Here is a 19,767-nt window from a genome sequence, read left to right as displayed (position 1 = left end):
TCTGTACTAATGCTGGTCTTGAGAAGCTCAAATACCACTTTGCTGCTGATAAAAAAGCCAGAGAAAATAAAAGCTGGTCCCTGAAAATTCAGGTTTTCGTATCTTCTCTGTCTTGCCATGCTTCAATAATCAAAGTTCCCCTGACACCAATGGCAGCTTGGCTAGCAGCACTAGCAGCATCACCTGAGCTTTACCTCCTGTGCTCTACTCTTCACTAGAGAGCTCTTCCAGGTCAAAGATTTGCACTTAAGTGCCTTCTTACTTCAGTTTGTGGGAGATGAAGACTGCCTCAAGTACATAAGAGTGCAGGTAGGACAAATATTATGTGACTGTCACCGCATACTATTATTGTGCCTGCAGGATTTAAAGATGGATAAAGCTTGAAGGTAATTCACTTTGAAAACTCTAATTCCCAAGCACTTTTCTTCAGAGAAAAGCCATACATTAATCATTAATAAGAAAGGAGGGCATAAACACCTGGCTTTGACAGCCTTTCTTCAAATACAGCATGTAGATATGAGAAAGAAAAGGACACACCATTATAACTCCTACACTCATACAGTTGTTTCCAGCGAACAAAGAGAATTTTTCTGCCAAAACAAGACCACACATTCCATTTGACAAACCTTCTTTAATCTCCACATGCCTCACACATTCATGCTACAGTGTTTGTAAGCATACACATATGAACAAGTATATAAAGACGTTAGGACTTGAGGAATGAGTCCAGTTCCACTAAGCAATGTTACATATGACTGAAGCACTCTTAAGTGATATCTGCAGGACAAGATGTACATGCATGTACCTTAATGCTCTCTGTCATCCTCAGAAAAAGGTGTAAAACATTCTCATCCAAAACCTCTACTTGGCACATCCTAAGTATTAATGATTTACCATCAACTTCTTGCAGTCCTCTTTCCTCTGAAGTATATAAAAGTAACAAAGGCTTACAGATACCTTTACATCATTTCTCATCCCAGTGGAGTATGTTTCTGGCTCTGAATCGACTGAGTCCTTATGCCTTCAAACACTGTACCTCATATTTACCATAACTCTTACCTTCTGATTCAATTGGACTGAACTCTAAATTTATTCCTACAGGAAGTGCTTATTCCCAAGTTGTTGTCTCTAGGATCAACCACTTCAAAATCATTGAACTACCAGCATTTACCAAATTCAGGGGAAGGTAAGGACAGAGGTGCTAATCCCTCATTAAAGACAGCAACGTGAAGATCAGTGACCAAAGTCCAGATCCAACCAGGCACTTACTAACTTGAATCTCACGAAATCAGAAGGAGATAGGGCTATTAAAAATTAGACCACAAAAAGGTTTACATCATTAATCTTGCCTGCAATTATGTCAGAATTATGTCAACTAAGTCCATACTTCAAGTCTCTTGCAACAGCTCTAGCCACCAGGTTGTCCCGACTCAGGAGCTGACGTTGGACAAGTTGCAATTTTGAGCTGAAGAATGCATGTTTTTAGTGGAAGTCAAGTGGGTGCAGTTTGTTTGTGCTTGTACACCCACAGCCAGGTCTCTGAACCCTAAGGCTACCTGGGAATGTGAATTCCTGTGTACTTGGAGAATTGACAAGAAACACTGCAACTACAGATGGTACGCTGGAAAAAGGAGCACTTTGCATCTGTTTGCTATGCAAATTAATTCGTTTAACATTTGTTGACAGCAGGTCAGTTTAGTACAGGAATCAGTCTAGAAAGTTGGCAATTTAGGAACCAAGTTCTACTCTGTCCTCTTAGAAGTAAAAAATCCAAGGGAGAATTAGAAGTAATTAGGCAGCAAACAGCAATTAAGCCCAGAATTAATTTCATTTTAAAACCATTAAAATCCTTGCTGCTTTCAGAGAACTAGAAATCATGGTGGATACCTACACAGAAAACAGAACATATAATGTGACTGCAGCAGTGCTCTCTGAAACACAGATGCAGCACTTCTCCTCTAAAGCAGAGAAACCCAGAGACACAGTGAAGGTCTCTGGTGCTGCCTGCACGCACATGAGCCAGCCTTGGCTCCATCACCCTGCAAGCAACTCAATATGTACTCTTCTCCTAAAGCACCTCAATATCTGGGCCAAAGTGGTAGGAAGGATCATGAAATGGCCTTGTTAAGATGCACAAAATCATTACATTATTTAAACTGGAGAACAAGTTGAAAACAAATGTTTCTGGATTGTAAAACCCAGTAGGGATTTAAGCCTTTAAAGACAGCGGGGGGAAAAAAAGGCAGTGACTAGATGAGGCATTATCCACATACCTAAAAGAATAAAATACAATGCAAAGACATGGAACTTGTACTCCAAATGAAATCAATGAACATCTGTGCATATTTAATGATTTTCCTAGCAAATGTCTTCCTTACTTCTTCCCCAGTTCTACTTCTCCATAGCCAAGAAACCACTGAATTTCAATAAATCAATCTTTGCTTTTTTTACTGTTCCTTTCTGGGTTTCCACCATACCTATTTGTCTCAACAGGTTCGACACAATAGAAGAATACCTTATTTATAGAACTATACCCAAGGTAGCATCTATCACAAGGCTTGTGACCATCTGAAGTTGTAAAATTATTACACATATTGCAGATCCATGTATCATATTGGGCCAGTCCCTAGAATCAGACACAGCAATGTAAGAGGAAACATCTTTTTCCTGATCTCAGGGTAAGAATGGAAACAAAATTATCATCACCTGCACTAGTTTCTGAAACCTTCAGGGTTTCTTGGTAAACACATAAAAAGGATGCAATAAATTTCATTATCAGATCATTGTTTGCAAATTGGCTGTGCTGCCAAGTCTTTATTTTGCAAAGGGGAATACAGGATTCCCAAAACATTTGTTTGAAGAGAGTTTTTGGCAAGTACAAGGAAGGACAGCACACAGAACCCACTTGTCATGTGTCAGATGAAATCAGGATTCAAGAGATCCCTACAATGGCCACACTCATGGGAGAAGACTTGACTTCAAAAGCAGCCCTTAAAATAAACACTGCTCTCAAAGTCAACATAAACCTTAGCAGTTGTCTTTTTCTTCCTCTGATTCTTACTGGCTATGGTAAGGCATTGCCAGTTAGGTGTGGTGGTTTGGTATGGACATCACCAAATATACAGGTAATCCCAAAGTTGTTTTTTGTAAATAGTATTTGAATGGCTTTCTTAATGATAAACTTTGCACAGTTTATCCGATTTCCAGCTTGTAAATGACCAGGTAAAACTCAAAATTACTAAGTTGCAAATTAATTATTTATTTATATATAATATATATTTTTTATAAAATATATAAATATTATATTATTAATTAATTATTATAATTATATTATATATTATTATATAATATATAATGTATTATATATTATAATTATAAATATATAAATTAATTATAATATATTAAATATAATAAATGTTAACTATAATAATTATAATAATTATTATAATATTATAATACAAATTATACAAATTACTCAGTATCATACTCAGGCCTCTCTCAAATAGCAGCTCAGACAGATCCATTCTGGAGCATAGGTCTTTTGGCCTTTAAGACTACAGCAAACACCAAGAATCACCGATAGATTTTTGTTACTTCATAAAGTGGGTAGAAATCAGGGCTATACACAAAGCCAATAAACTTCCTTAACTTTGGGTAAGGGGCAAAAGAGTGCATGGATCATGCCTCTTATCTAGCAAAGTTAATACCTAAGTAAAGCAATACTGGTGTAGTTAGAGATGTCTGCTAAGATTCTGGCCTCAGCTACTGACTCCTCTGCTAAAGCATCCTTCCATCCCACAAGCACCTGCAGCACTACACTGTATGTACTGCTAATACAAGATACTAATACGCCCTTAGGCTCATGCAGGCCATGTTGACTACATAGGATACAATTCACCCTGCCCTCCCCAGACCTGGATACACACCAGCACCTGAATTCCCAAAGTGAGGAAGGAGAGAGACATACAAATTGCATAAGGGAAAAACAAATTGTGAACAGGACAGGAAAATGAGATGGATCAGGATTTGAAGAAGAGGTAAAGCCAAATAGGTGGCTTTTTTTTTTTTTTTAATTACTTGTTTTCGATTCTTTTGAAATAAGCGTTTCCAAGGCTCCAGGTTATCAAAGGAGAGACCCAGATCAAGAACAAAGTAAAGATGAGAAAGCAGTGTCAAAAAAAAAAAAAAAAAAAGCAGGCAAATAATTAACTGGTGGTTCATGCTGTGAATCATGGAGTTTGAGACAAACTCGCCCACATCTGTTGATAAACTTCATTAACTGAAAAAATGATACCGAAATGAACGTGTCCCACATACATAACACCTGCCTTCTGCTTAGACAGCTAGACTGCAAGGACATCTGCAACCTCAGAAGTTCAAAGATGCTCTCACTTGTTTTGGAAGACAACACAGCACACCTGAGGCACACTTTTCAAAGGGGACGCAGGAGGCTGGCACAGCATCACGACTAACCTCCCAATTAAGTCTCAAATTGGTAAACAGTTTGTAGTCTGCAATAAGCTCCATTCATGGAAAATTCAATTTCTAGGAAAAGTGCCTGTGTCAACAAGAGAAGAGTAGGCAAAGGGGGTTTAAACACTGACGTCTGTCAGACAGATGGCTGCAATAGTTTTTTCTCTGCTGGTGTTAACTATCTTGTTTTGCTGGTGCTTTTAAGGATGAGCTGCAAAGGATTTCAACAAACAATGCAAAATTATTCCAACAGTAGTAATGATAAATACTTTTGATATGCCCATTTTTATCTCTAGATCTGGAAGTGTTCTACAAATGGTAATACCACCAACACTGGAAGTACGATCAACTGAAAAGACAGCTCTTTTATCACCTACTCCTGCATTGTTGTCTGTTGTCCTGGATTCACTTTATCTCACTGCAAGAAGTAAGACAGCAAGACAGCTGTTACTCTTCCCTGTGCGAAAGGTTGCTCTCTCCATGGCACAACAGACACATGGACAAACTACCTTTCTCAGATTACCTTTCCTTGCTAACCTGCCATCATGTCTCCATTTACCTTAAGCAACTACTTTCAAGCATGAAATCAACTTTGTCCCACATCTTAACTGAAGCTTCAAGTTTTCCACAAGGAAGTATATAGTTCCACATGATTATGACAGCAGAGACTAGGGGTGAAAGGAACAAAATATATTCCCCCTCCTTTCAGCAACAAAATCAGTCACCATTCACTGGCTGCTGTGCTGATGCATTTGAAGTGCACCAAGACCACTTTTAATCACCAACAGTTCAAATTCTCTAATGTATCTCAGCACTACTACGCTCTACATCCCTCTTAATTAGCCTGAAGAATACAATGTCCAAAGTGGCACAAGCTTTTGCATGAAACCAGTACCTTTAAAAAACCCCAACCAACCAACCCACCCCCACCGCCCCCCCAGCTATCCTGGAATGTGGAAGTTTCAGTGGATACCATAATAAAAATTTATGATATGGATTAGGTTAGTCCACTAATGATCAATTTATTGTCTACACTTACTGGAAAATCTCATATTCATCCAGTTAATCCTTTTATCCCCTAACATGACTAATTTCCTCTTGCAGAACTCCATTAGAAAATGAGACACTACTAAGTAAAAACTTATGATGTCTGGAGCCTACTTAAAAGACCTTAGTTTCCAGTGGGACTGCAAATAATTTCAGTAATGGGTGCTTTCAGAACACTTTTCATTACTTTCTTCGTTTGTGAAGTTACTCAGGGGAATAGTTACTGCAATTTGGAGACCACAAGCCCAAGAAACAGAAATGAACCAACTTCTGAAGATGCATTAATCAGTAGAAATCTGACAGAAGTATACTTCAGAGTAACAGAATATATGATGCCAAATCTATTAGTTTTGTTCAAACTAATTGACTTCTTCATAAAGCTGAAGAATCTAACAGGGCATCTCCCCTATTTTATCTAAAAGAAAAGCAGAATGAAAGACTGTTTAGAGAACATTGGTTCTTCAGGTTTTTCAGCCTGCATTAGGCCTCCTCCTGACCCCAGCTTCCAGCATGTACTATTCTACTCTCAAGGTGCTCTCAGAAATACAAGTACAGTTTCTACTTGGAAAAGGCTCCTTTGAGAGGAATATAACAAATGTGTTCCTAAATGGTCAGTAGTTCAGGTTCTTAAATTATTTCCCATAGGTCCTTAGTCACTTTAGCTTAAAATAAGAGTGTGTCCACAAGTGTTTGTGGCTAAAACTGCATCGATGTTTCAGGCTCAGCATAACTCCATTAAACCAGTTCCTCAGCATCTGCAAGAAAATGCCTTTTGATAGGAGAAGGCCTAAACCCAAGAAGGGAGTTATCTGAAAACACACTTTTCAAATAAAATAAATTCTAAACATGTGAGGTGGTGAACAGAGTAACACTCCACAGCTCTGCCTTACCGTAAGCAACCAGAAGTGTTCTTGAAGACAGTTGTCCACTCAGCATCACGAGGCTTGGAGTCCTCATTAGGCTCGCTCTCCCAACCGGAATGGGGTATAATCACCTCATTGGTAAGTGTCTGCAGACCATGGTTGATGATGACCATCTTCAAGGGCTCATAGGAGGATAAATTCCATAGGGTGCCTGCAGGAGAAACAGTGATTATGAAATAACAAGAGAATAACTACTAGTTAAAAATCTCCAAATTAAACAGAATCACTAGATTTGCAGAGACTCGCTAGACGGTTAAATTAAAAAAATAAACAAAAGGGCAAAACCACTTGGATGAGCCACCAGATATCACATAGCTTAGGGAAAATTCCTGTTGCTGCAACAGAAACATTTCCAAAAGCGTGGAATTACTTTTATCAAGATACAGATATTTTTGAAGTCATCAAGTCCTACAACAGAATACAGAAATGCGATGTACTATCAGATAGTGATAGGATTTTTATGCTATGTACAAATTCTGATACACTTTTAAGATCAGCTATGCCTGAAAAAGTAAAAATTCATTCAGTGCAGCAGACAAGAATATTGAGTAAGTCTTTAAAACAGGGATGAATTTATGGAGGAACATTCATCTTACACTTATCCTCTGCACAATACAGTATTTCATTCAAGACTCCTCTCTGTTATTTATTTTCACATTTTCCTGTCACAGGCAATATCAATGTTCAAATCACCTCGTACCACAAGCATACGATTCCTTGAAGAAGCTGAGAACCAAAACTCCTCTGTCTTTCCAATTTTGCCTCAATTATAAACCAAAGTAGACAGAAGTCAAACATCAAACCAACATAACAGAACAGCCTTACAACTGTAAAAATACCCCTAGATAAGTGATACAACTTCCCAGCAGACCTGTATCACTGTCCTGACACTTATTGCTCATTAGGTTAGGACTAAAACAGGACATTCACTTCAGAGATGATTTCTGCATAGGCCCAGCCTGGTTACACTTGACAACTATCCGTATCAACACTTGGAGGGGGTGGATGCACGCTTTGGAGCTCCAAGGAAAAGTGCGAAGACAGCGTATTTCAGAGAGAATGGAAAAGCTAGATTCCCCAGAACACACAGGAAATCCTTCCTAAGCAGACGGCCACAATAGTAAACTGAGGCTCCCTACGTTATTACAACTGTGAACTTGTGCATATTGTAGTGCAAATTGTAAATACCTCTTATACACATCTAAAGCAAAACACAAAAGAACAAAGGTGCAACTTTTTGTTTCCGTTTCTTTCAGCCACTCTAAGTTTTAAACCCTACATTTTCCAGCTTTAAAGGTGACTGGAAAAAGATCTGGATCTATAACTTTTGTCACACAGTGTAACAAACGTGTCTTTGCTGGACCTTTCAGCCAAAGGAAAGCAGGTAGTAGTGAGGGTGTCTGCAGCTCTGTAATGATCCTACGTGCTGGAAAACTGCCCAACCACCACCTCGACCACAGGCCGCTATCGCGTGGGAACTCTGCTTCACACTCAGGCTTTCGCTGCTGCAAGTCAGAAGTGTCAAATGCCAACTGCCTATTTTAATATCAGAGTATTATATCCGTATAGGGTCAGGATGGGAATTTTATCTCCATTTGCGTAGCAACTGGCACTTACACGATAACCTCAAAGGCTGATGATTAGCAGAGCTTCAGGAGTCAAATGCTCTTGTGTTTCCTATTCAAAGTGATCTGTACAAAATCCAGGCATCTGCTCAGACTTAAGAGACCATATTAATTAATAAAGAAAATCTGAGTCAGATAGTGTGAACACCATAATGTTTCTTTCAGTCTTTTTCTAAAACCACAAAAAGATACTGCACTTTTTTTGCCTATTGCCGTTGCCATTCCCAGACAACACACCAGATGAGATTTTTATAACCTACTTTTTCAGCTTTCAAACAAGACAGTATAGGTAAAATATGAATTAATTCGGTCTGCGTACCCATTACAGTAAATCACCCTTTGTCATTACAAAACACCATACAATGGAGAGCAAGAAAAAAAAACAACCCAAAAACCACGCAGAAAGCGCTAACTGGCCTGATTTGGTTGCAGCAGAAAGCCTTTACTTCTTGTAACAAATTGGCTCAAAAATAGACATCATAAATAAATGCAAGTAAATATTTACAACAAGATTATAAAACCTGACATACAAACTACCCGATTTATTTTAAATACTTCACTAGACAGTCTTTCTTGCACACCAATTCTTTAAGCATATCAGATTTGCTGATATAAAAATAGTAATTACAATTAAATCCATAAATGCATTATTGGCTCAGTACTTAAAAATCTAAATACAAAATCCAAACATCCAGTACTGAATAAATCCCACGACATCACACAGGATAATCATCTCTCCAGCAAGCTTGGATTCAAACTGAGAACAGTGGGTGCAAAATACCCTGGTTCTGGAGGGTTACGTCAGAGCTGTCTCACAGAATCATTAAATGGAGCATTTGGTACTTGCAGTGGTCAAAACCCACACTATTAGGAAAAGATGGCATCAAGTGAGGAACCTAGTAGAGTGTTTGTCAGGATCCTGCATTTCTGTTCCTTTAAAACTGCAAAATACTGCAACAGGGAACAATGTGAAGATTCAAAATCATCTGTATATGGAAAAGCTAAGTTTCAAAATCTGACACACCTTCAGTTTTAAGAGCGCTTTCCTTAAATGCACATATTACTTCTGCACCTGAAATGAAAGTCTGCCTCTTCCTCTTTCCTAGAGGAGTGACATAATCCATTATCTGTATAGTGAAACTACAAAAGCAAATTTTGCTGCTTAAGAATATGGCAGACTTATAATTAAAAGGCTAAAAAGACCTATAAAATTTCCAAAAGCTCCAACATTACAGGATTCTTTAGTTTTTCAATACTCAAATCTTTTGCTTGCTTTAAAACTTGAAGATTTGTGTCTAGATTTTAATACCTCCAACTCCATCACGTAAAATAAAATCACCACCTCCAAACTTCCTCTTCTATATTCTCATTCACCAGCAGTTATTTCAAGAGACTAAATGTAACTGGGATTCAACAGTACTGCAGCTAGACTGCAACACTGAAAACAGCACTGACCTGACAACCTTCCACAACCAGGCCAGTTTCACTGACACTCGTAACCCCATCCAGACCAAGAGAACTACCTGCCCTACAAAAGGATCTCTTGTCCATACACAGAATTCTTATTAAGAGGCTGACTGCAATAAACAATTTAGGGCAAACACATTTTGACTGTCAATCTCAATGAGTGACTACCAGGCAACAGAGACTGCAGTTAAACAGAATGCCTTTCCTCCTTCTTCAAATCAAAACCCCCCAGCAGTTTACAAGCTTTTCAATTTCTCATCTGCTTCCCATCTCTCAAGCGTTTCAAAGAAAACACCAACAAACTGTGGAGAAGAAAAAGAAGGAAAAAAAAGGCACAAACTCTTCAAATCATTCAAAGAATGACAAGTCACTTAAATTCATAATATTCTTTTTGATGGTTGCATGAGGAAAACCAAAAGAATCCCTCTGTTGAACAGCACTCAGTGAAGGAAAATGTGCAGCACTTAACAGAAAGGTAGCCTAAGATAAGTCGGGATGAGAGAACCTTGTGGTTCCAAAGACAGAGGAAAAAAAAAAATCATATTCAACGTTGACGTCACTGGGAAAATATTCCACAAGAAAGGATTCTGCAAATAAACAGTGACAAAACATTTTTCTTATTCAAAATTATGAAACAAAGAGGTCTAAGCCCCAGCATTCTTCCAGCTCTTGAGAAAACAAATTCAATGGGAAAAGACACTAATAGTGACACAGTCAAAGAAACTTAAATCCAAAAAACCAGTGAACAAATTCAGCTCAGACTGTAGGTTTTACTCACAAAATCTGAGTAAAAAAATTAAAATAATTTAAAATCCCTATAAATTTGATATCCATCTTCAAATACCATTCTCTGTCTCTATTAGCATTACACATTAATGATCTAACAAGCTGGAAACACTGTTTTGCAAACCCCAAGTTTAACCAATTCAAGTGAATAGCACTCAAAAGAAATCAAGTCACTGACACAGCAGAATAAGAGAAACAAGCAGAACAGCAGAATAAGGGAAAGTTACCTAAATTTTCTACATCCTTTCACTACAAGTACTGACCTTTTGACTGCAGACTGCATGAATTTTAGGACTAGAGAAAAAACATGAACTACTACTTTTCAGAAGATGATCAGGTTTTTACCATTCTTTAATTTATAAATACTATTTGCAATAGACTTACCTATTTCTAACTACAACTACGAGCTCTACTTTTTCAGCATGTTAAGCAGCGACAATAGCTACAAGGTTTGTTTTTCCAAAAGAAGTGATCATTGTAAAAACGTATTAAAAATTACTATAAGCTACAAACATACCTAGATGATTCGTGTAATACTGAAAGTGATTCAGGTGACAGCCACAATTTCCTAAATCTCCACCTCCTTGGAGCTGTGGAAAGATTTCTGAAGACGTCATGACAGAACAACATACATGCTATTACCTTCTGAAATCCAAGGGAAATCTTTTCCTGCTGCACTTGCTTACTTGCAAAAATCCAACGTCACCAAGAAATCAGAAGCTGTTAAATTTTTTATGTATGGTCCATATCAAATAGTTTATCATTTGGGAAAAATAAAGTGCTCTGCATAATATCCATCAAGGACTTCTTGTCGCATGTTGGTCCTGTATGGATCTGTTTGACACACTTGTTTGTATTGTTCTAAGTCCTGAAGATTGGAGCTGTGTTTCTTCAAGTTTAGTGGTCAAGAACCTCAACACGAACTACTCTGTCACAGAATACACCATGAAAAGGAAACTTCTTCTGACAGGTGTTCTATTAGAAAATGGAAGGGGTAAGCTCATCTGTGATCAGAAAGTTCAAGACAGCATGGTACTTCAAAGAGCAGTTAGTGTCCAATCAGCTGACAAGATCTTAGCACACATAAATGCCTAGGTGTGAATCCTGAGTAAGGTTACCAATCTTGTAAGTTTCTATTACTGTATTAAATCAAAATATTCCCTCTGCAGAGTATGTCAAAGATCAATCATTTTTAAATAAAAACCAGTTTGCAACATGAAGCATCAGGAAAATCACGTTCTGCACTACTCAAAAATCAGTGCAATGTCGTTAAACAACAAAATTACTTTCAATGTTCTCACAAAGAACAGAATTATTCATCAAAGCTCCCAACTTCTGATTGCTTTTCAAAGAACGTAATAGAATTTTGGTCTTGCATATCTGACTTGAACGTTTCCCCCACAAAAAAAAACCCTTATCACTCAAGATAAAATTTTTGCAGGTTAATCCTCCTTTCTCTCTGCTTCTCAAGAAAGTGACCCACTGAAAATCCAACAGCACATTTCCAAGACTAGAAAGGGATGCAAGGAGGAATTCTGTGGACTATTTCTCATCACAACTTTACTCGTTATTTACTTATGGACACTAACAGCTAAAATCATGCTTTTCTCAGTGCAGTGGATAGGAGACATTTTCTAACTCTACATTTTGAAAGGAAATTAAAATGAGATCTGTGTTATTTAATGAATGTATCTTGAGTTTTGAAGGTATTTTTACATGCCACATGTATTTGCCTTACCTTTAGGGATATCATGTTTTAGTGCCATCTGCAGATACATCAAGAACATCTGGTAAAACAGAGATGGCATTAACCCAGAGAAGGTTCTCAAATTCTGTTAAAACCAGTGCTATCTGAAAAGAAGAAGCTACAGACTTGCTTAATCTGGCAGTAGTGTCGTATCGGTATACTCAGCATGCTCCCAAAATTGCATGTCAATACGTGTCTACCTTGTGTTTTCCAAACATATTCTGGGAAGCAGTCAGGTGAACACACTTCTGACACATCAAGTCTCACTCATTCAGCACTGAGCATCACACATCTGATTCCTCACCTCATGCTCCACTGCCACTGCATCTACCTCTTATGCATTTTTAACATGTTGATGTGGCTGTTTTCCCACTCCATTAACCCACTGACCAGGCCCAGCTGGCTGGCCTGACTCACACTGTTCTAGACAGCTGTGGCTGCTGCATCAGATTACCAAGTAAATGAGAAGCCACGGAGCAGTATTAAAACCAAAGCTTTGACTCTCAAATTAGATGAGACTGATGCTCTCTTGCCAGGAAGCACCCTCTCTAGCTGCAAATAATGTCTTACTTGTAATGCTCCAGTGTACCCTGTCTGGCAGGCAGGCAGCGTTCCACACCCAGAGAAGCAAAACTTCAAAGACTGGAAATGTTCTTGAATTTGGACATCTGAAGTATTTAAATCTCTTTAAAGTACTTAAATCTCTTTGGAAAGCGGGATTATTTTATCATTCGTCCACATCCAGGATGACCACCTGATGATTACAATTCAGCTTTCCAACAGCAGCTAGTACTGAGTTACAGAAATATTAAACTACATAAAAGTCAATGTGTACCAAATTTGAATTTGCAGCCTGTTAAAAGAAATAAACAAGCAAACCCAGTATGCTGTAGTATTATCTGCCTCCTCAGAGATTTCACTCCAGACAGAATGTAGAACTTTCATGGCAAAGGCAGACATCGGTTTATCACTAGGGAAAAGTATCCAGGTAGGAAGTCAAGACTTCTACCATGAGAACACCAGAATTGTGATCTGAATTTTCTGAGGCTGCAAAACACAGTCCTTTTGTATCAGTCCTGGCTGGATGCTCTCTTCGTACTTCAAGTTGGCTCTTGTTTCTCTGCTGACTTCTGCAGCTCATTTTTCAAATGGACAATTCCACATTATCAGCTGAGGCTTTGAACACTGACTGCAAGTACACCAGCCCCAGTCACAGAGGGATTGCTGGAATACTCTTCTATATTGACACTTGAATGTCTCACACCAGATCTGAATGATATCATTTTAGAAGTGGAATGAAATTATTCCTGGTTAGGTGGAGATTAAACGCGCATCATCTGTTGCTGGACATCTGTTTAGGCCAATACCCTTAGTATTTCTGGTGTTTTTTAGTAAGGGGAAATGAAGAGCTTTAAATAGCAAAAACCATATTAGAATAAAAATACTACATTTAATTAGCAGGAACTACTATCAAAATGCATTTGAACTGTAAAACTAATCATTCAACTGGAAATCCAAGCAATCATCATTTCATGTGAAAAGGGAAAACATCCAGTTTGGCTTTGCCCATCTCAAGTGACTGATTACCACTTAGTGTTATAATGATATTCCTTCAGATCAAATTACAGATCGGTTACACCTTTCTTAAATCTAAAAAAATAAATTCATTCCTTCCCAACACTCCAGAAACGAGATTTGAGTAAACCAGAACAGTAGATAAACAGATAATTTTTCTTTAAATAAAAGATTTAAGCCAGCCATCATACTAAATGAGTGCAACAAATGGAATATAACTACTTGTCCTGGGTTCAGCAGTGGCAGTCAGTTTTTTTTTTTTTTTTCTCCTTCTTAGTAGCTGTTGCAGTACTGTGTTTTTGATTTTTGGCTTGGGAACAAAAAACTGATAACACCGATGTTTAGACTGACCAAGGATTTTGTGAGTCTCATGCTCTGCCAGGGAGGAGGAGGGGCCGGGAGGAAGCGGGGACAGGACACCTGACCCAGACTGGCCAAGGAGGTGTTCCATACCACAGCACGTCATGCCAGGGGATGGAACTGGGAGCTACCCAGAAGGGCACGTCCCCTGGTCGGTCGGGCTGTCTTTTCCGGCGGGCGGTATCGTATTCTCTTCCCTTGTTATTTCTCTTGTCGTTGTTATTGTTGGTGGCGGCAGTGGTGATTTGTGTTATACCTTAGTTATTAAACTGTTCTTATCTCAACCCGTGGGAGCTGCATTCTTTTGATTCTCCTCTCCGTCCCTCCAGAAGCGGAGGGAAGAAAGGTGGGGGGGGCAGTAGACTGCGTGGTTCTGATTTACAGCTTGGGCTTAAACCACGACAGTTCTATTTTGGCGCCCAACGTGGGGCACGAAGGGTTGAGATAACGACAGATCTGACCGGAGTGTGTCTAATCGTATTTGTGATAAGGATTCAGTGTTTTGGATTGATAGTCACTTGTCACAATGCTGATTTATTGGCTCTCAAAGTTGTTGTTTTTGATCTCACAGTCTCAATATGCCGTAGGTTACTTAGAGCCGGTATTTGCTGTGTTAGTGTTTTTCAAGTGTGGGGCTTGGGCTAAGGTTATTGTCTCATTATATTTTATGGTAATGACTTGTAATAGCAATGTCTCCACCAACTAATAAGAAAGAAACACAAGCTTTCTTGGGTGCTGTGGGGTTCTGGAGAATGCACATCCCGAATTACAGCTCGATTGTAAGCCCTCTCTATCATGTAACCCGGAAGAAGAATGATTTTAAATGGGGCCCTGAGCAACAACAAGCCTTTGAGCAAATTAAACGTGAGATAGTTCATGCTGTAGCCCTTGGACCAGTCCGGAATGGGCCAGATGTAAAAAATGTACTGTACACCGCAGCTGGGGAGAATAGTCCTACCTGGAGTCTCTGGCAGAAAGCTCCAGGGGAGACTCGAGGTCGACCCCTCGGCTTTTGGAGTCGGGGATACAAAGGATCTGAGGCCAGCTATACCCCAACTGAGAAAGAGATACTGGCAGCCTATGAAGGGGTTCGAGCTGCTTCGGAGGTGATTGGCACTGAAGCACAGCTCCTCCTGGCACCCAGGTTGCCCGTTCTGGGCTGGATGTTCAAAGGCAGGGTCTCCTCTACACATCATGCAACCGATGCGACATGGAGTAAATGGGCTGCACTAATTACACAACGAGCTCGAATAGGAAATCCCAGTCGTCCAGGCATTCTAGAAGTCATCATGGACTGGCCAGAGGGCAAAGATTTTGGAATGTCACCAGAGGAGGAGGTGATGCGTGCTGAAGAGGCCCCACCATATAATAAACTATCAGAAAGTGAAAAGCAGTATGCCTTGTTTACTGATGGGTCCTGCCGTATTGTGGGAAAACATCGGAGATGGAAGGCAGCTGTATGGAATCCTCAACGACAAGTTGCAGAAACTGCTGAAGGAGAGGGTGAATCGAGTCAGTTTGCCGAGGTGAAAGCCATCCAGCTGGCCCTGGACATTGCTGAACGAGAAAAGTGGCCAGTACTTTATCTCTATACTGACTCATGGATGGTGGGAAATGCCCTGTGGGGGTGGTTGCAGCAATGGAAGCAGAGCAACTGGCAACGCAGAGGTAAACCCATCTGGGCTGCTGCACTGTGGCAAGATATCGCTGCCCGGGTGCAGAACCTGGTGGTGAAGGTACGTCATGTAGACGCCCATGTACCCAAGAGTCGGGCCACTGAGGAACACCAGAACAACCAACAAGTGGACAAAGCTGCTAAGATTGAAGTGGCTCAGATGGACTTAGATTGGCAACATAAAGGTGAATTATTTTTGGCCCGGTGGGCCCATGACACTTCAGGTCATCAGGGCAGAGATGCAACATACAGATGGGCCCGTGATCGAGGGGTGGACTTAACAATGGACACTATTGCCCAGGTTATTCACGAGTGTGAAACATGTGCTGCAATTAAACAAGCCAAACGGTTAAAGCCTCTTTGGTATGGAGGACGATGGCTGAAGTATAAATATGGGGAGGCCTGGCAAATTGATTATATCACACTCCCACCAACCCGCCAAGGCAAGCGCCATGTGCTTACCATGGTGGAAGCAACCACCGGATGGCTGGAAACATACGCTGTGCCCCACGCCACTGCCCGGAACACTATCCTGGGCCTTGAGAACCAGATTTTGTGGCGACATGGCACCCCAGAAAGAATTGAATCAGACAATGGGACTCATTTCCGGAATAACCTTATAGACACTTGGGCCAAAGAGCATGGCATTGAGTGGGTATATCACATCCCCTACCATGCACCAGCCTCTGGGAAAATCGAACGGTACAATGGGCTGTTAAAAACTACACTGAGAGCAATGGGTGGGGGAACTTTCAAGCATTGGGATACACACTTACCAAAGGCCACCTGGTTGGTCAACACCAGAGGATCTGCCAACAGGGCTGGCCCAGCACAGTCAGAACTTTTACATATTGTAGAGGGGGACAAAGTTCCTGTGGTGCACATGAAGAATTTGCTGGGGAAGACAGTCTGGGTTATTCCTGCTTCAGGTAAAGGCAAACCCACTCGTGGGATTGCTTTTGCTCAGGGACCTGGATATACTTGGTGGGTAATGCGGGAAGATGGGGAAGTCCGATGCGTACCTCAAGGGGATTTGATTTTAGGGGAAAACAGACAATGAACTCAATTGTACGCTGTTGCCTGCTATAGTCCATCAACTAGAAGTCTGCAGGGCACCAGCGACTGGCTCTGACTTCCCTCCGACCATCATCCCAACAGAGAATGAACTTTGATAGAACCGGACGAGTTCTACAGTAAAGGAATGATCAGCATCAGCAGGCAACGATCCAACACTGCACACAGCTTCTTCTGCCCTGAAAGACTGTTCCAAGAGATGGAGCCCAACATCATGAACCGAATGGACTCAGTAGCTTTACAGGAATTGGTCCGTGCACTAAGATAACAGTGCACTGAAATGAGAGTGAGGGTATATGGAAAATGTGGGATCTGAGCATGACGTGAATGGTATGGAACAAGGGGTGGACACTGTCCTGGGTTCAGCAGTGGCAGTCAGTTTTTTTTTTTTTTTCTCCTTCTTAGTAGCTGTTGCAGTACTGTGTTTTTGATTTTTGGCTTGGGAACAAAAAACTGATAACACCGATGTTTAGACTGACCAAGGATTTTGTGAGTCTCATGCTCTGCCAGGGAGGAGGAGGGGCCGGGAGGAAGCGGGGACAGGACACCTGACCCAGACTGGCCAAGGAGGTGTTCCACACCACAGCACGTCATGCCAGGGGATGGAACTGGGAGCTACCCAGAAGGGCACGTCCCCTGGTCGGTCGGGCTGTCTTTTCCGGCGGGCGGTATCGTATTCTCTTCCCTTGTTATTTCTCTTGTCGTTGTTATTGTTGGTGGCGGCAGTGGTGATTTGTGTTATACCTTAGTTATTAAACTGTTCTTATCTCAACCCGTGGGAGCTGCATTCTTTTGATTCTCCTCCCCGTCCCTCCAGAAGCAGAGGGAAGAAAGGTGGGGGGGGGCAGTAGACTGCGTGGTTCTGATTTACAGCTTGGGCTTAAACCACGACACTACTATCTACAGAGTTTTTCCATGTTAAAAGACAAAGCATAGACAGCAATCAGAGCACAACCAACACACGCTACTTAGAGGTTCTCTGACAAAACAGACTTTTCTAGTAAGCTGGTAGAACACCCCTGCTGATTTCTATACTGTATATTTAGACCTAGTTTGCTAAATCTCCTATAATTGTTGGGGAAGAACAGTTGGAACACCCAAGGCCACTGTTCACCTCAAAGAATTATGATTACCAGTAAAAGCTTGCTATAATTTTTTGAGGCAATTACAGAATTATGATGTTTACTTCTAATGGCTTAATCTGTGTTTGCGGTAGGATCTGCTGGAGAATCCAACACTGATAATATCAGACAGCTGAACAGTTTCAGCCCTGGACCCATTTTCACGCTCACAAAACTTTCTGAAAAATTCTGTTCTGGCACTGAAATTCATTGCAACTGCCCTGGTCTCCATCCAAACATCCCTTGTAGCTTCTGAGAAGAGAAAAGGAAATCCATTTCAATACTCATGAGTTATGGGAGACTGAAGAACAATATATTTCTCCTTAGTTTAAGAACTGACATACTTTTTCACCCTATTCCATTTAATGGCTGAACTTGGAATCTTGGCATATACTTTATTACTCTGGATGATGTCCAAAACTAAGTTCAAATAAAAAACAGGTTGAATAATGGAGTTATAAGTATTTGAAAACTCTCGGCAAAGTGTGCATGAAGTCAGTAACTTCGAGAAGTAATTCTCCCTTTTACGATTACTGCAACAAACCAACCCTGTGCCCAAAGCATCTAACAGCATACTCTGCTCCTTAAAATCTGAGTTTTCCGACCCAGAAGTGCTGCAACTTCATGTACAGCTTCAGAGTCCACAGCACCGGAGCTGGAACTGTTCCTGAGGAGACTGACCATTCCATCAATACAAAGTAGTGGGACATGGCAGCAGGATTGTTTTATAAGAGATTAATGGGAAGTTCTAGATTAGCATAATTTACCCTGTGATTATAACACACTGGGGGCAAATGCACTACAAATTACCTGTCAATGAAGTTCCTATAACTCATTTAAGCTTCAGTAACTCAGCCACATGCATTTGCATGCTACATCCAAGATGCACCATCCATCTCTCAGCAGCCAGGGAAACCCAAGTGTGCTACCTACACAGACGATCTTGATTTCCTCCTGCAGGGCACATTTGCTGTAGGATTTCTAACACCACAGTGTGCAGCTAAAGAAATAGCTGCAGCCAGTGATCCACATTTTCCTCCAGTGCTCTAATCTCCAGAAATTCTTGTTCCTGAAGCTGAGAGAACCCTTCTAAAGAATAATTCATTAAAGAAACTACAGACACTGACCTGTAATTAGCTCTCTGACTTCCATGTCATTTGTTTTTCGCAATAGCCTGATCAATGCAGGGATCCCATCACAGTTCTTTATAGCCACCTTGTTTTCATTATCCTTCCCATAGGAGATGTTTCTGAGAGCCCCGCAGGCTTTACGATGGACCTCTGGCTTTGGATGATCAAGGAGACCCACCAAGATAGGTATCCCTTTGAGGTGCCTCACGTCCTTTTTGATTTTATCATTCTCGTAGCATAAGTGCTGCAAATAGGCTGCGGCGTTAGACTTGACTGGATCAATAGGGTGGCTGAGCATGGCAATCACTTCAGGGAGGTCAGGGTCCCTCCACCTGGGATCTTTACGAATGCTGTCAATAGAGGGGGAGCGCTTCCCCAGGCGGTCAATACTAGCCATGCTTCCTCTCTCTGGCTGTGCCAGCGGTGCTGCGTAGCCACCATGAAGGTAAGGTATTCTCTCTTCAACCATCTCTGTCTCGATGGGGTCATCGTAGCCCCTGTAAGAAGCAACAGTCCCAAGAGAAAGAAAGAGGGGGGGAAAAAGCACATTTAAACACTCTGTACCTCTGAGTCTGTAGATGATCTTTAAGGTCCCTTCCAACCCAAACCATTCTATGTATGCAGATTTCAGCTATAAGCAACTCTTTTAATATCACAATCATCATTAGGGGCAGCATATTTACACTTTCAAGTAATTCATTTGTAGTAACTTGAAAATTAACCATAGCTGAGTATGAAGCAGCAATGGGACAGCGATGGGCACA

The 19,767-nt window shown here is 40.7% G+C and overlaps 1 protein-coding gene across 1 annotated transcript in view; it reads right to left on the bottom strand.

The window, feature by feature from the left end:
- The window catches only part of ARVCF (ARVCF delta catenin family member), a gene marked incomplete at both ends in the record, with an annotated part of 163,542 nt that overhangs the window by 53,115 nt on the left and 90,660 nt on the right, over positions 1-19,767 (bottom strand). Inside the window, 2 exons of the mRNA XM_080628618.1 lie at positions 6,411-6,594; positions 19,001-19,500. Of these exons, the coding sequence (XP_080484744.1) occupies positions 6,411-6,594; positions 19,001-19,500 (684 nt within the window). The remainder of the gene's footprint in view (positions 1-6,410; positions 6,595-19,000; positions 19,501-19,767) is intronic.

The sequence above is a fragment of the Psittacula echo genome (genome assembly GCF_963264785.1).
Source record: "Psittacula echo genome assembly, chromosome: 13".
In the NCBI taxonomy this organism is placed as follows: domain Eukaryota; kingdom Metazoa; phylum Chordata; class Aves; order Psittaciformes; family Psittacidae; genus Psittacula; species Psittacula echo.
The sequence above is the reverse complement of the archived record's forward strand: the minus strand, read 5'-3'. Positions and strand labels throughout refer to the sequence as shown.